General features: G+C 41.0%; 1 protein-coding gene across 12 annotated transcripts in view; it reads left to right on the top strand.

Moving 5' to 3' along the window:
• Positions 1–17,775, top strand: part of FAT3 (FAT atypical cadherin 3) — a 479,929-nt gene that overhangs the window by 115,961 nt on the left and 346,193 nt on the right. For all 12 annotated transcript variants that reach the window (XR_007377791.1, XM_048949082.1, XM_048949052.1 and 9 more), the window contains one exon: positions 3,276–6,587. Coding sequence is in view for 11 of the 12 variants with exons in the window: in XM_048949082.1 (XP_048805039.1) it covers positions 3,293–6,587 (3,295 nt within the window). In the remaining variant the exon portion in view is untranslated. The remainder of the gene's footprint in view (positions 1–3,275; positions 6,588–17,775) is intronic.

The raw sequence follows: 17,775 nt of genomic DNA, 5'->3' as shown, positions 1-17,775 counted from the left end.
TTCTTTCCACTTCAAGACCAGAGAATTGAATGTGACCTGGAGCAGAAGGTTGCTGGACTCGTACTGTATGTCATCTTGTTGCCTCCTTGGGTATTTAGAAAGTTTTGTGTTTTAGTCTCTGTTCTTGTAAAAAAAAAAAAGCTGTTTCTTTCTGCACTGTTGGGAGTCTTTTTTTTTTTTTAGTAGCTCCTGCCCAAACGTTTCAAAATCAAGCACAAGTAATCACAGTCTTTCTCTTCACTCAAAACCATAACATTTTTTTGACAAGAGGTGCCTTTAAAGAAATGCCTCTTAATTTACGGTGGGTTGCTTTGTACTTTGTTTCTATAACCTATCACATTACATTTCCTGTGCGTTAAGTATGTATGTGTTATGAGCTCTTAAAAACAAATACCCCAGAAGAAAGGAATTCAGTAAATGAATAAAACATTCTTGGGTAGCCCAAGTGAAAGTTTAATAGCTTGTCTGTTGGGACTTTCAAATAATACAATAATGATGACCATGTAAATGTATGGATAGATGAATAACTTCAGTGAGGAGCTTGTTACAACACTGCATACTGCATCTGAAGGGAAATCAGACTCTAAAAATGCTGCCTGATGGGAAAGTCCAATTCTTCCAGTGCCAACCCTGAAATTATACCTAAAAATATACAAACCGTTTCTGCATACATGTGTACAGAACTGAAACACATTCACAAGCACGCGCGCTCTGTGTACATACACATAAACATAGGTCTGTGTGTATCCTGTGTTGTTTCTACATGGAACTTACTGCTTCCGGATCTTGGTTATACTGAACCACTAAAACCTTATAGACTGCTGACATAAGTGGATTTACAGTTGTGCATTTGAGATTAGGTTTTGGCCCTGGCTTTCTCTAAAAAGAAATAGATAAATGCAATGAGCATAAGGTTGTCCCATTATATTGCCTGGAATAAGCACAGCTTTCTCATAATGCACAGCTTTGTAAATGTCTATTCTGGTTCCTGTCTGCCACTGCAGAGTCTGTATCTGAAGATAGAGTTATTTGTGGCAGTTTGCTTTTGCTTGTGGTATTTTTCAGGACAGATGATTTCTGATTACAAAGGATCTGGAAACCTGATGTTGATGGCTATGAGAGAAGAGAAGAAGCCAACTTGGGCTGAGCTGTGGTGTGGACAGAAGAGCTTTACCACTGAATGAGACACAAATGGAATACTATACCTCTTTGTACCCCAAACTGACCTGTTTCTGAGAAACTGCTGAGTTGCAGTCATTTACACTCTGCGTGTATTCAGACAGGGAAGCGCCACTTGTGCTTCTGTAGGGTTTTGCCTTGTTAGCTGGGAGTGCAAGTCCAGGAGGTGATAGGAACTTTGATGTTTATTTCCTTGATGAAGAGTTCTTTACTTGTGGTTATTAAAATAGAAAATAAAAAGGAAACAAGGTCAGGGGGAGCTGCATGTGCAAATAAGTGTGTTGAAAGATGTGTGCCTTGACTAACATTTGGGAAAGCTATCAAACTGATTAATATGCTAAGAAATGGGATATAGACTGTGGGATCAGGAAGTTAAGTGTTTTGTGTGAATGTTTTAACATTGGTGCAATAAATTGATTGTCATTAGTACTTAAAAATGCAAAAGTCATTCAGTTGTATTGGAAGTGATAACTAACATGAATTCTTATTCCAAAACTTGCCTGCAATTTATTAATCTCCTAAGGGATGCTGAAATCATGTTGGAAATTTAAATGAACTCCCGTCATTATTGACAACTTTTCCTATCCTTTTCCACTCTGTATTCTAGCTTGGAGAAAACTGCATTTTCAAGCAGCTTTTAAATAGCAGTGAGAACCATGCATGTGTGCAGTGGGTCTTTTAATAATTGCCTTTTGCAATTGATTTCTGTGATTTTCACAAGTGAAGGTACATTGTAACAAGGGAGCTTATTCTTCACACTGCCTCACTTAAAGCATCTGACAGATTTCCTCAGGCCCCTTTCCCTTTCTTTCAGTGGAAAGCCATCAGTGGAAACCTCACTCAGATCTTCTGCAGCACCCTCCAGCAATCTCCGCCAGTCTCTGCTTCCCCTATCTCTGTATAGCCTGGAAGTTAGAGACTCATAGAATGGCCTGGGTTGAAAAGACCCACAATGATCCCCTAGTTCCAACCCCCCTGCTATGTGCAGGGTCGCCAACCACCAGACCAGGCTGCCCAGAGCCACATCCAGCCTGGCCTTGAATGCCTCCAGGCATGGGGCATCCACAGCCTCCTTGGGCAGCCTGTTTGCAGCAGGACAGGCAGTAGATTGGAGAACATTTTTCCTAGGTTGGGATGAGGCTGGAATAAATAACTAATGGAGCGTTTATGGAATGCATTCAGCATTCACCAGTTGAAAACTGTTCTGCACTTTCTTCTTTTACTGCACATTACCACATGTACTGGGTAGATAGTAGTGATGGTAATTACAAATACCTTGTAGTTCATAAGCAAGAGTGGACTTAATGTGTGGACAAGAGTGGACTCTGATGTGCTATCTGGCTGTGATGGTTATTGACCCGAGTATTTACCTGGAAACTTTGTTGAGCAGTTATATTTTCTTCACTGTGTTTTGCCTGTTCTCAGTATCTGGGTATGCATGTGCATATGTGTATGCAATTACATTTAAATAGCCATAGTTCTTCCTTAATTTTGATTTTGGTTAGTTTTGTAGGTGTCAGTAGTGGTTGGCTCTTATTTTTATGTACTACTTTTTCTTGATTTCTCAGATTTCATTATGTGATCTTTAGCTTCCTATATAAAACCTGATAGCCTTGACTATCACGGTGCTACATAGACAATGAGAATCCTGTTCTTTCCAAAGTTTGGGACTAAAAAGAAGTCTTCCAATGTGCTGTAAAAGCAATCAAGTTTAGATTTAATTGAAACTATTGGTAAATATAAACAATAATTTCAGAATGTGATTCATCATCTTATATGAACTTATTCAAATGTGTGTCTGATTTTATTCTTTTTCCACTGTGGTTTTTGTATTGTCTACATATACATACAGATGTGGTTGGATTCCATGGAGATTTTTTATCTTAAAAAAGTGTGTACATATACACATATATATTTGTATGTATGCATGCATATATATGCATACACACAGACAAAAAATATAATGAAAAATTGTTGCTTTTGTGTGCATATAGTGTTCTCCCTTTCTGTTTTGTTAGATCTGTGGTAACTAGTTCTTTTTTCAGTACAGTTTTTACCTCTCGATCACTCACCTTCCTTTTCTCTCTCTGTTACAGTGTGAAAGGATGATGTGATGGAGATAAACATGGGCCGCTGGTCAGGCACTCGGCCCCCTCCGCCTTGCCTTGCCCTTCTGCTTGCCGAGCTCCTGGCCACACTCTTCCAGGTAGCACACGGAGCCGCCCCGCTTGGCTTTCACTTCACACACTCCACTTACAATGCAACTGTGTACGAGAATTCGGCAGCCAGGACCTACGTCAACAGTCAAACGAGAATGGGCATTACCTTGTCCGACCTTTCTTGGGATATCAAGTACAGGATAGTGTCTGGTGATGATGAGGGCTTTTTTAAAGCAGAGGAAGTTGTCATTGCTGACTTTTGCTTCCTGAGAATAAGGACTAAAGGTGGAAATTCTGCTATATTAAACAGAGAAATCCAGGACAACTATTTATTGATAGTGAAAGGGTCTGTCAGAGGAGAGGACTTGGAAGCGTGGACGAAAGTGAACATCCAGGTTTTGGATATGAATGACTTAAGACCTTTGTTTTCACCAACCACCTATTCTGTCACAATAGCAGAAAGCACTCCACTAAGGACTAGCATTGCTCAGGTGACTGCAACAGATGCGGATATTGGGTCAAATGGCGAATTTTATTATTATTTCAAAAGCAAAGTTGATCTCTTCTCAGTACATCCTACAAGTGGCGTTATCTCCTTAAGTGGCCGGTTAAACTATGATGAAAAAAACAGGTACGATCTTGAGATTTTGGCTGTGGACCGTGGGATGAAGCTTTATGGAAATAACGGTGTAAGCAGTACAGCTAAGCTTTATGTTCACATTGAACGTATAAATGAACACGCTCCAACAATAAGTGTAGTAACGCATATTCCCTTCCCATCAGACAAGGAGCCTACCTATGCAGTTGTTAACATCGATGATCTAGATGAAGGAGCCAATGGAGAAATTGAATCTGTTTCAATTGTGGCTGGAGATCCGCTAGAGCAGTTCTTTCTGATTAAAGAAGGCAAATGGATGAATGAGTACAAAATCAAAGAGAGAAAGCCTATTGACTGGGACAGCTTCCCTTATGGTTACAATCTGACTCTCCAAGCAAAAGACAAAGGGTCTCCTCAGAAATTTTCTGCAGTCAAACTGGTCCACATTGCTAGTCCCAAGAAAGAAACTATCCCCTTGAAGTTTGAAAAGGAAGCATATGATGTTTCAATCAGTGAATTTTCACCTCCAGGTGTGGTGGTTGCAGTCGTTAAGCTGATGCCTGAGCCCCTGGGTGTGGAATACAGAATATCTCCTGGTGAGGGTGCTGAGAATTTTAAGATCAATCCCATCACAGGCCTCATTACTACTGCTCGTTCTTTAAAAATCATTGAGAAGGACCTCTATGAGTTAGAAGTGTGTACCAACAAAGGTGACGACTTGAAAGCACACGTTACTATCAGGCTAGAAGATGCCAATGATCACACACCGGAATTCCAGCAGCCTTCATACAGCTCATTCGTCAATGAAAGTGTCCCTGTGGGGTTTAGCGTTTTGGCAGTTTCAGCAGTCGATAAAGACAGGGGAGAAAATGGATACATAACATACAGCATTGCTAGTCTGAACTCACTGCCATTTATAATAAATCAGTTTACAGGTGTCATCAGCACATCTGAAGAACTGGATTTTGAGTCCTCACCAGAAAGCTACAGGTTCATAGTGAGGGCTTCTGACTGGGGTTCTCCCTACCGGCATGAAAGCGAAGTGAATGTTACCATATACATAGGTAACGTCAATGATAACAAGCCCCTCTTTGAAAAAGTGGCATGCCAGGGAGTGATTTCATCTGACTTTCCTGTCGGCGGTCACATTACTGCTGTTTCTGCTATAGACATAGATGAGTTAGAGCTCGTAAAGTACAAAATAATCTCTGGAAATGAGCTTGGCATTTTTTATTTAAATCCTGATTCTGGTGTCCTGCAACTTAAAAAATCTCTTATTAATTCTGGCATAAAGAACAGCAACTTTGGCCTTAAGATAACAGCCACTGATGGAGAGAACTTTGCTGATGCTATGTTTGTTAATATTTCAGTAGTTCATGGGAAAGTATCGTCAAAGACATTTAGCTGTAGAGAGACAAGAGTTGCACAAAGGCTGGCAGAAAAATTGCTCAAAAAGGCAAAAGCAAACGTGAAGTTGAATTTAGAAGACGGTTTTCTCGATTATTATTCGGTGAACAGGCAGGCACCGCATTTTGACAAAACCTTCCCAACTGATGTGATGGTTTCCGAGGATCTGCCAGTTGGTGCCACCATCCTGAGGATAAAAGCCTATGATGCAGACTCAGGCTTTAATGGAAGGGTAGTTTATACAATTTCTGATGGTAATGCAGATAGTCGTTTCAACATTGACATAGAGACAGGGGTACTAAAAGTTCTTATGCCGTTGGACCGTGAAAAAACAGATCTCTATATCCTTAATATTACAATTTATGATTTAGGTAACCCACAGAAATCTGCGTGGAGACTGTTGACTGTCACTGTAGGGGATGCAAATGATAACAAGCCTATTTTTTTACAAGACAGTTACTCAGTTAACATTTTAGAAAGTACAGGTATTAGTACAGAAATTATACAAGTAGAAGCCAGAGACAAAGACCTTGGGTCCAACGGGGAAGTGACTTACTCAGTTCTGACAGACACCCAGCAGTTTGCCATCAACAGTTCTACGGGAGTGGTGTATGTGGCTGATCAACTAGATCGGGAAACAAAAGCAAATTACACCCTAAAAATTGAGGCTAGGGATAAAGCAGAGAGCGGCCATCAGCAGTTTTCTGTTGTGCCTCTGAAGGTGTTTTTGGATGATGTCAATGATTGTTCTCCAGCCTTCATCCCATCCAGTTACAATGTGAAGGTGCTTGAGGACCTGCCAGTTGGCACTGTCATAGCTTGGTTGGAAACCCACGATCCGGATCTCGGCTTGGGAGGTCAGGTCCGATACTCACTGGTGAATGATTACAACGGGCGTTTTGAGATAGACAAAGCCAGTGGTGCTATCCGTTTGAGCAAAGAGCTGGATTATGAAAAGCAGCAGTTCTACAACCTGACTGTGCGCGCCAAGGACAAGGGACGCCCAGTTTCTCTCTCTTCTGTTTCTTTTGTGGAAGTGGAAGTGGTGGATGTTAATGAAAATCTCTACGCTCCCTATTTTCCTGACTTTGCTGTCATTGGATCTGTAAAGGAAAACTCCCGTATTGGTACGAGTGTTTTGCAAGTTGTTGCTCGAGATGAGGACTCTGGAAGGGATGGAGAGATCCAGTATTCTATCAGGGATGGCAGTGGACTGGGGAGATTCAGCATAGATGAAGAGACCGGTGAGTTTTGTTTCTAATATCATTTTCCATTTATAGAGATTTTTGCATAATTATTTTCTACTCACAACAAGAAATTCATGTCTTCTTAACAGGAAAGATAAAGTTATAAATACGAATATTCCGGGTACAGCAATACATGATTTAATTATCTGCTTACATTCATCATTCTGTGGGTGTGAAATAATGGGCATTGCTTTTCAGTAGCTGTGTAATGACTCCATTTAAAAAGCAGTGGTAGTTCTGTAAGGTCTTTTTTGCAACACGGTATATTACCTGTTGATCGTTCTAAGGTGCTCAGGTCATCTCAGCAGAATCACAACACTCATGACCGTGAATGTAGTTTTAAATCCAATGGAAGGAAGGAAGAGGTGAGAAATAAGACTGGCTTCATTGGCTTGTTGTTGGTGAGAGTAATTTTTTATGGGACTCAGCAGACTGGAATGAGATGCCATTCTGCATCATGTACTGTACTGTAGCACATGGTCCTCGTCAGTGTAGGCATGCTTGTGTAAAGGCAGAAATACAGGGTAAGATATGCTCAGCCTGTGGTAGCTTTTCCTTGGTGACAGTAGCATTGACAGAGTGACTATTTTTAAGATATTAAACTTCACTTCTACTATATCCTGTAGAAAAGTGTAGGAAACATGAAGTATAGAAGACCATCTGATAAAACAGAGCTAACAAGCTGGCTGTTTAAGTGTTCGATAGCTGTTGAGAGCAACGGTGCAGCTGTGATACTAGAAGAAGCAATATTAGAAAATTTTAGTCAACAGTTCCAAAATTAAATATGTTGAGTCTGTGGGCTTGCTGTGGTTTAAGCAGACTTTGTATGTCTTATTTTGCTGAAGCTTTTACTTGTGAACGTGGTATTAAAGCATAAGATTAACATGTATGTTTTGACAAATTCAAACTGTTTAATCAAATGACAACTTTCTAAACTGAACGTTATGAAAAACAGACGACATTACAAATGCAAATGGATCTTGTCTGAACATAAGCAGTGAAAAATATTTTTATTCTATTTGTGCTGTAGCCTCTGAGCTGCGACTGTGCACAGATGATAGTCAAAGAAACATTAAAGTTGAATGTCAGAAGTCAAGAGGACACCTTGTCTAATTACCAGAGATTTTAAGAACTCACATATGCGAAGGTGTTAATAGAAGTTGAACATGTGTGGGAGATGTTATTTAGGCAGTTGAACATGAATTTCAGTCTTAAGCCCCTCCATTTGAAAATGTTGGCCTACATTATTGAGTTAGCATGAAGCTCAGCAATAGGATATTGGTCTGAATGCTCTAGCTTTGTTCTGAAAATCCCAGGATTCAGCATTTGTAGAACTGAAAGGGATTGTTAGAAAATAGGCTTCCAGGAAGATGAGTTAATGTGTATTGTTCATTAATAAATTAACCTGAGTTAATTTATTAGCAAGGCGGTACCCAGAACCGAGTTGGGGCCCCTGTTCACTAAGACATGAATTACATATTGAGATGACAGAAATAGGGTTAGTTTATTCCTAGAATTGAAATCATAGAATCATAGGTTGGAAAAGACCTCTAAGGTCAGCCAGTGCAACCTCCATCTGTCACCAATATTTCCCACTAAACCATGTCCCTCTGTACAACATCTAAACGTTTCTTGAACATCCAGTGTCAGTGATTCCATCACCTCCCTGGGCAGCCTGTTGTAGTGCCTGACCACTGTTTCTGAAAAGAAATTTTTCTTAACATCCAACCTGAATCTCCCATGGCACAGCTTGAGGCAATTCACTATAATCCTATCACTAGTTACCTGGGAGAAGAGGCCGAACCCCACCTCACCATAACCTCCCTTCAGGTACAAATCTGGTTTGTGAAAATAAAAAGCAAAAAACGAACAACAAAAATACAAAAAAAAAAAAAAAAAAAGTCAACAAAAAAGATCTTTATATGTTGCAAATCCTTGTCTTTCATGAGTATTTTCATGAAAAAGAGCCAACCCCATCAGCTACGCCATCTCAGCCATTCCACAGCCATTCCAGAAGGTATTCCATACCTCAGTAGTTCACAGTTCTCTTTTGGATCCTTTTTGTATCTGTTTCTCCCCAGTTGTTCAGTGTACCTTAAGCCATCTTGAAAGCAACTCAAAGAGCACTTGTATGCATGACTGCAGCTTGGGTGCATGGGAGCAAATTTTAGGGATTCAGGAGCTACTCCAAGTCATGCTTTTGTAACTTGAGTGCAGAATTCGACCCGCTGCGTCAAACAGGACAAAACATTAACACTCTGCTCTTAAACTGGTGGCAACTTAAATGCTGCTGAGTGATGAATCTGCTTCCTAGATGTAGAAAAGAGCTCAAGTCACATATTGAATTAATTTGCAAAGAGACAGCTGTTTATTTACTTTCAGTGCAGTTAATTTGTCACTTTAAAACTGACCGACTCTATTGGCTTATGCACCGCCTCTTGAAATTCGTGGAGGTAAGCAGGAGCATGAAGTACAACAAATCAATATTTTTGGCTAGTGCCTTAATGAAAAGAAGACTGCAGTATCCATTATAATCATTTGAATATAAACTGGGCCAAATTCATCCTGAAATGTGAGCAGGCTGGACTCCAAGCAAGTCCATGCTTTCAGCAGAATTCTGCTCGAATGCATTATTTTTATTCTTCTGCAATATTCCAGCATAGTGGTGTCAGTGTGCCTGTATTCCTTGGGGTGTGCTGAAACCCAGAGAAGCTGTGGAGGGCCTGAAGATGAATGAGTTTTACTGCATGGTGGATCCTCACCAAGCCATGCTGCCATGTGCTTTTTGGCAGGATGGATTTCTTCTTGGTCCTCTCTAGATGGATACAGTACATATAGGTGCATTTAACTACTATGCATTTAACTGAGTTTTACCTGGCTGCTGGGGCAGGTGCTTTTATTGGTAGTTCTACTTTCAGGTCTGAGCCTGTGGTTCATGGCGAGCAGGCTTGGGATTAGCCTGCACAGAACCACAGAACCACAGAATCACCAAGACTGGAAAAGACTTCCAGGATCATCCAGTCCAACAGCCTGTAGGCCAACATGGGTCATTCTGCAAAGGGTACATGTGCAAATTCTGATATTGTTGCTGTTTTGTAGGATATGAGCCACTGTGATGCTGGGATTCACTCACTATGGTTCTTCATCTTGTGTTGTGGAGAACCAGATTTGAGGATTGTTGCTGTGGCATTACAGCATTTGCTGTTAAATACTTCAGTTCATAAGCAAAATTTTGCATGTATTTGGTCTCGCAACCTCACGAGTAGCTTCCCACATTGTTTCTCTAGATTTATTCTAATTTCCCTTACCAGGGGGTGGAGCCATCACAAATCTCTATATCAACAGAAACTCTCCATCTGTAGTAGGCAGCAATTCCTGACCTCCTCCAACTCCAGCCCCAGTTTCCCACTAGCACCTTAGCCAGCAGTGGCTGATGATGATTCCTGGATTTACACAACAGCTCATGAGTCACGGCAAAAAAAAAGGGAAAAAAAGAAGGGCTTTTTTTTTTTTTGGAGGAAACTCTTTATTGCTCCCTGCCTCAGCAGGCATTCAGTTTGTTGCCAGCCTAGGTATACAGTTCAAACTCATTGCTTTTCTGTCTTCTTCAGCCTATTCATTGCCTCTTAGATAAATGCCACAAGCTTGCCATTGAAAATACCTACATAGAGAGGTGTGCAATGTGATCTCGCCACTTTTGGATTCTCTTTTTCCTTCTGTGTTCCTTTCAGGATCATTTCTTTTTACATCTCTTTTCTCTTGGAGTTGAAATGTAATGTACATAATGACATGTGATCATCTGCAGACAGAGCTAGGCTTTCCTTATGGGCAATAGAGAAAAACAGTTGACTCAGAAATATAATTTATTACATGCCAAAGTAAAAATATGAAATAAATTGGTTGAGTCATGCTGTAAAAATTCTCTGGACAGGAGCATCGCACTCTCTTTTTCAGCCTATAGAAAGGGAACAAAACCTTGTTCCCTGTTCTTACTGTTAAACGTGGGTGAATATCATAAAATCATAGAATCACAAAGGTTGGAAAAGACCTCTATGACCATCCAGTCCAACCATCCACCTATCACCGATATTTCCCACCAAACCATGTCCCTCAGTACAACTTTTTCCATATGTATCTCATGGCTATGGAGGACCTCAAGGCTTTTCTTCATCCCTGATACCACTCCTCACTGGGTGTATTTCTCCATACTACCCACCGGCCTCGTAATTTCGGTTCCTTAGAAAAGAGGTGTGTAAAAATCCTCATATTTCCAGAGTGCTGTAACATGAAATGACCAAAGATCATATAATTAAAGAATTTTTGAAGTTAGAAGAGACCTTTAAAGGTCATCTGGTCCAACCCCCCTGCAAGGAACAGGGACACCTACAGCTCAGTCTGGTGCTTGGAACCCCATCCAGCCTGACCTTGAGTGACTCCAGGGATGGGTATGTACCACCTCTCTGGACAACCTGTGCTAGTGCTTTACTCTGCTTGTTGTAAAAATAAAATAATAAATAAATAAATTCTTATATTCATTTTAAATTATCTGTTGAAAGATGTGTTAAGGGTTTTTTTGGGATGGCAGCATGCTCTGAGATGTCATCCTAATGATAACTCTGATGGATACAATTTGTCTTTCAGAAGTGGTCTCTGTCAGAAATCCTCTACTGCCATCTTAATTGCTGGATTTTGTCTACTCTCATACAAACACATTTGCAGTGCTAATGCCACAACAAAGTGAAACGTTTTTGCTGTCTCGGGAGCTGGTGGGGACTCCAGCAAATGATGGGCATTTGATGCCATTGCCTTGGTGGAAGCCAACAGTATTTCTGTCCTAGCTTAGCAGGGACTTTGACAACTACCGAGATTGCCTGACTTTTCAAGAAGTTGAGTTAGATGAGATCATATCTAGTCTAAATGCTGACATCCCTCTTCTCATTTTTTCATGATTTGTGGTGCAGCTAAACATCATTTTATACTCCAGCTCCACTTTTTAGTCTGTCATGTGTTTCTACTCTTTGCACAGTTGATGTAACAGCCTGGCATTAGAAGAGTTTCTATATTTACCCCTGCTTTACTTGTGGTTGTACTAGCAATAGAAAGGGAATGAGCTGAGTTCCAGAGCAGCAGAGAGATGAGGCACACAGCATCTTCTGCTGCTGAGCCTTCTGGAGTCTTGGCAGACTTGGCATGACAGCAGCCCAGGATGCAGGTAATGACTAACCCCACTGCTTGGGCAGGAAAACTGCTGCCTCTCAGAAAAGCACTGTAACATCTCAAATTGTATTGAAATTTAACATGTAGTGAAAAAAATAGTGGTGTTAAAGAAATACTTCTGGGATATTTGATTGTATTGCAAAGCCAAGGCCATAACCATGGATTTAAACAACACTTTTGAAACTTCATAGTGCTATTTTCTAGGATTATTCAGCAGCTTGAGTCACCTAATTTTTATTGGGACCTGAAATTTTGGCATTAGATGGCAGTCATTTCCACCCTTGCACAGCCCCCATTAATAAGAAGGGAAACTGGAGGATGACCCCGATAACTTGCTATCCTTAGGTGTTTTCAGCCCTGACAAATCCAAATGAGTAAGCCAAGTCTGCCTTTCACAGCATAGAAATCTTAAAGATGATGTTAAATAAAGTGGATTTCAAATTATTATGAATTCCATGGATTTACTTTGCCAAGTGTAGCAGTCTGATGTATTTTGAGTCCTCTTAAGGTGCCTCAGGAGTGATTGAAATTCCTGACAAACTGTTGCTGGAGTCCAAAAAGACGCCAGTTGGTGTTGGAAAACCCTAATCATGGCTTCAAACGAGTAATAATGGAAACAAGAAACACTAGACTATATAGTTTACAATAAAACAGACCTGCCGGCTCTGTTACATCTGTCTGGCAGAAGGGGATAAATGTATTTCTTCAGTCTCCTTGCATATTGTTGCTGTCTTCTAAAAGAGTTTTCAGTTATTGTGTGTGCAAGTTAAAGGATACTTCCATTTATTACAATCCGAGTGGGCTGATAAATATTTATGTGGACCATTACCAGTGTTTCCTTGCAACGGAATCAAGTAAAAATGAAAATGGTTTGTGATATGCGCTTCCTTTTTCCCCGACTTGTTTAGCAAAGCATGTAAGAGCGGTGACTGAATCTGTGAAGACTCACTCATAGACTTGAACCCACTGTGGAGTTTTGAGGTATCAGTGTTACAGACGTTGCTCATTTTCCTGGTGAGTGTAGGCAAAATTAACTGCTGAGAGCAAGCGTTTCTGAGCCACTTAATTAGCAGAGGCTTCTGCAAGCAGTTTGAAGAGTAACTTTAGGCTAAGAGAAAAGCCAGTGGGTGCTGCTGTGTGCTGGCTCGGGAAGGCAGGGTGAGGATGCTCGCAAGATTCGCTGCAGCTGTCCCCTAGGGCTGGCGCTGGTTGGTGCTGAGCCAGCTCTCCTTCATGGTTCTCTATGGGAAGGAGAATGCTGGGTTGCAACTCTAGCCAAAAGTTGATCTGTCGGCCTCTGTCTGTGTCAGGCATGAGTAAAGCATTCCTAGCAGCAGCTATTTTGGAGTCTGCTGTAATGTGTTATCGTTACTCTGTGAGCTATCTCTGGCAATTTTTAATAGGGCAATCTTCCCATCATTTATGATATCCAACTTTAGGAAAGTAATTGTTAACACTTCTCCTTTTCTTTAAAATTAGTTGTGGTGGAGAAGAAAGTGGTTTTTTTTTTTTTTTCTTTTTTTTTAATAAATTCTTGCTTTGTGTATTTATAATTTCCCTGTCACTTGTAGCTATAAATTGGTAAAACCAGTCTTGGTTTCACTGGAGTGAATGTGTTTAAGTTTTTATTTAACAATACAAACCCTAAAATAATGCCTCAGCTTACAAAAATATTTACTTTAAAAAGTCCTTTATATCATTTTGACATATTTTGAAAGTTTCCTAAGTGAGACCAGCCATGCAGACTTGTTCCATTCAAGCTGTTCAGTCCTCTTGGCTTTCTACCCCATGTACAGCTTTCATAGCTAACTGTTATTTGCATGGTTTTCCTTCTTTGGAAAGTGTTTGGAGAAACTCCTTTATTATTAAGGATGCTCCTGATAATAGGACACTTCTCAGTCTCTGAATAAATTAGAATCATAGAATGGTTTAGATTGGAAGGGACCTTTAGGATCACCGAGTTGCAACCCCCCTACTGCAGGCATGGTAACTCTTTAGACCAATTTATTTATTAATAAAGAAATACAGTTTTTATTTCCTCCTTTACCTTCATCCTCCTTGAGATTTGCTTAAAGAATATTTTGTACCGTTGTTTTCTGTTATTCTTTCCCTTAGCTTATTTTGCTCCAAAGTGACCCCACATTATCCTGTGCATCACAATCCCTTCAGTTACACCCAGGTGCTCCTGCATAAAGCCATGGGACCAAGCCACCCACTCTCCTCTTAGACACAAAATTTCCTTCCTGTGTCTACCATTTGGTCTGAGCATATGAGCACCAGCTTTATCCTGGCATCACTTCTAACCCTGATCTACCTTCACATGTGAGTGATTTGTGGCAACTGAGAGAAAAAGGAAAGCTTTGGGGAAGGAAAATATATTTTAAATCTTTCAAGGCACCAGTGGAAGTCCATAGCTGTGAGAAGTGATGTTGTTGATGCAAAAGTGCATGTTTGTTTGTGTTGAGAGCAAAGCAAGCAGGCCAGTCCTCCTGGGATGTAGTGAGGAAGAGGAAAATGGATGTTAAAGCAGTGTCTGAGATTACATGGAACCACTTCACAGCACTGCCTAATCCTTTTCTGAAATGTGTCCAACAAAGAGGATTCCCTGATGACCAATAACACTGAGGACACACTTCCATCTGACCCGTGCAGCAGGCTGTGAGGCTTTTTAGGAAGCAATAAGATTGGATGGAGGTGGTTAGGAATTTTTGGGACTTGTTTGGTGGCACAGAGAGGTGGCAACACTGGATTGAAGTCTGTACATTTCTTCCCCTGCTTCAGTACATACACCGTGTCAAGAATTTACCCTGGAAATTGGCTTAAATTATGCTTTGTACAGAGTTGTTCTTTCTCCAAGGACTGCACGTAGTGGGGAATTGGGCACTGGCTTGGAGAGCTCTTCCACTTTTTCACTGCTCTCACTGATTAAAAATTATATCACATTTCAAGATTTAGTTTGGCTAATTTCAGCATTCAAGTCTTGGAACTTGCTGGGTCTTTGTCAATAAGGTAAACTGTTTTAAACAGTCCTTCCTCTGTTGGATAGCTCTCTGTACATACAGGCCTACCTGAAAATGAATGAGCAGAGTTGAGCTTCTACAGCTCACAGAGCAGATCCTTTTGATTTGTAGTCTGCTGTTTAATGTAAACATCTTTATTACATTTTATACACTTATGGTGTCTTATTAGCACTGAAGTGTTGCCAGTAAGAAATAACTGAGAGAAAGCCAAACTGTATGCATGTGGGTGGGGAGCTTTCATTGCAGTTGGTTTTCATTAGGCATTTAGACTAACGAGTTTCTCAAACTTGAGTTGTCCATTGACACTGACCTGATCATTTTCTGCACACCTCATATGAAAAAATGCTCAGTCCATTTACATGCACTGAGCAGACTGTCACATCCTTTACTTTTTCCATGGTTGTTTTGAGGTCATCTCTGCAGGATCCATGCTGCCTATGTTCTGCTGCATACAGGGCAGGGTGTGGGGTAGGTAGCTGCATGCTCTGTCAATGCAACCCCTGAGATTTCTTTGGGTAGATGATGCTTTTCTGTTACTTTGGTGGCATTTTCTTGTAGTTGAGCAAAATGTTCTCATGTTGCAGGTGTGATTGACACGTTCTCTGAAATGACAGACTTGAGACATATTGGTAACCTGGTCTAGTGGGAGGTGTCCCTGCCCACAGCAGAGGGGTTGGATGTACGTGATCTTAAGGGTCCCTTCAAACCCAAATCGTTCCATGATTCTATATTGAGCTCTGGGCTGAAGAGATGCAGATATCTGTGTCTAGAGATTGAGCAGGGTGGCTGCTTATTCCAGTGAAAATAACAGATTCTGGTAATCAATCTGAGCTTTCCATACAGAAAATGACTTTATTGAGAGGCACAGGTTTGTGGACACTGGAAGAGCCCCAGCCCAAGCCAAACAGAGGCAAAAGGAGCTGTGCACAGGGCTTGGGAGGGAGCCTGCAGCACCAGCAGCACATGGCAGTGATGCCAGATGCAGCCCGAGGGGTGGCTGGTGAGAAATTGTGGTGAATTAATGAGATTTTTCGGTTAGAGCCAGAAATATAAGTTCTATCCAAGGCAAAATGTGGGTGTCTGCATGCATGTAGCCATTAACACTGATGGATAATCATCCTAGCGACTGTAAGGAACAAAATTAAGCTTTCCTGCTCTAATTTATGAGAAGACTAATTATTAAGAAGTGTTTACCTTGGCCTGAAAGTAACCTGAATGTACGTGGTTTTAAACAGCCATCTGTTTCCACAATGTGAGGGCTAGATTGGTCCTTTTTTCACAATCGAAGTGTTCTAGGTTTTTTTTCAGCTTTATCAAAATATGCATAGCAGATTTGTTTCTGATTTGCAGATCACTGCAGTCCAAAATGACTTATGTGCCTCTTTATTGGGCATTTTTCCTCTTCTTTCGTTTGAAAGCTGTGCTGATCATTAGTGCTCTGAAAATGTGACTCTGCACACAGATTGTTAAAAATAGTTTTGCTTCTCACCATTGCTTCAGTTTATAAGGTGAGATTTTGCAAAAAAGAACAAACCGAACCCTCACTACAAATCAGTTAAATTTTTAATAACTTTTTTTCCCAAAAGCTTTATTTTTTATGAGAGAATAACTATGGGGTTTAATTAAATTTGCTGGGATACTTCACAGTCCCCAAATACCTTTCATCTAAAGTACACAAATTATTTTTCACATTTTAATGAAGGAAGCTCTTTGATGTGCAGTGTTTATGTAGTTTCCCATTTTAGTGATAGGTTGTGAGAGGCGCAGATAAGTTAATAGTTTGATTCTTTGAGGGGGTTGGGAATGGCAGAGTAGAAATGCAACACAGCAGCAGGAACTTGGGGTGTTCAGCATCTCTGTCACGGGGCAGCACTTCACCACAACGTAGAGTGAGGTGGATTTTTCTGACTCCCACTGTGTCTTGCCATAGAAGACCAGCCGTCAGATGGTACACAGGATCCTGGAGATGGTGTTAAAAGGAGCGGATTTTTTTGTTTCTTCCTGAGATGCTCTGCAAGGACAAACTGATTTGCACTGTGTTACTTCTAATTGCCTCTCTTAGTGTTTGTTTTTTAACCTTGCTTAATTATCATTAGGCAGTAACTCCGAGGTGATGACAGATCACAATCCAAGTCCATGATTAAGGCAGTTCCCTCTGGGACCACAGTCCTACGTTTTGCTGTGAGGGAAAGCACTTACAGCTATGAGCACCAGCAACCAGATGCAGTCAGAGGGCAATAGGAGCCTTGGGCATTGAGCGCACAGTGAGACCTATGGCTGGGTCAGCCATTTGTTTATGAGATCTGGAGTGTGTTTGCCTTTATCAAGAGACTGTCATTTGAACAGTGTGTCTTTTGGCATGGGTAGCAAGCAACTCCTGATGTGCAGAGCGTCCTTCTGGAGGAGGGAAAATGATCAGATGGGGAGAGAGCACCCACAGGGCCATTTGGGCTTAAGGTTGGACTCAGTGATCCTTATGGGCCCCTTCCGACTAAGTATGTTTTATGATCAGTGAATGGAGAGGAGATCAGGACTGTTCATGGGCATGGAAAAGAACTGGCATTGAGCTGTGCTGTCCAAGGGGTAAATGACAAAATCTGTTTAATTGAGACCTAATGATTTGAGGACTGCTGACACTAGAATTTGCCCTTCACCGTTTATTAATTGTCAAAAAGCAGTCCTGCTTCTCGCTAAACATGGAAGGCAATATCTGAATTGCAAGCTATAATGAAGTGTTTAGTGAAGCACTGGAACAGGTTGTCCAGAGAGGTTGTGGGTGCTCCGTACCTGGAGACAGAGTTAGGCTGGATGGGGCTCTGAGCAACCAGGTTTCTCTGTTCATTGCAGGGGGGTTGGACTAGATGGCTTTTAAGGGTCCCTTCCAACTCAAGTGACCATGATTCTCTGATTCTAGAAAGTTTTAATTTGTTGATTCTGAAAGACTAAGT

Source organism: Lagopus muta, chromosome 1 (assembly GCF_023343835.1).
Source record: "Lagopus muta isolate bLagMut1 chromosome 1, bLagMut1 primary, whole genome shotgun sequence".
NCBI classification, from domain to species: domain Eukaryota; kingdom Metazoa; phylum Chordata; class Aves; order Galliformes; family Phasianidae; genus Lagopus; species Lagopus muta.
This window is presented reverse-complemented; position numbering and strand designations above follow the sequence as displayed.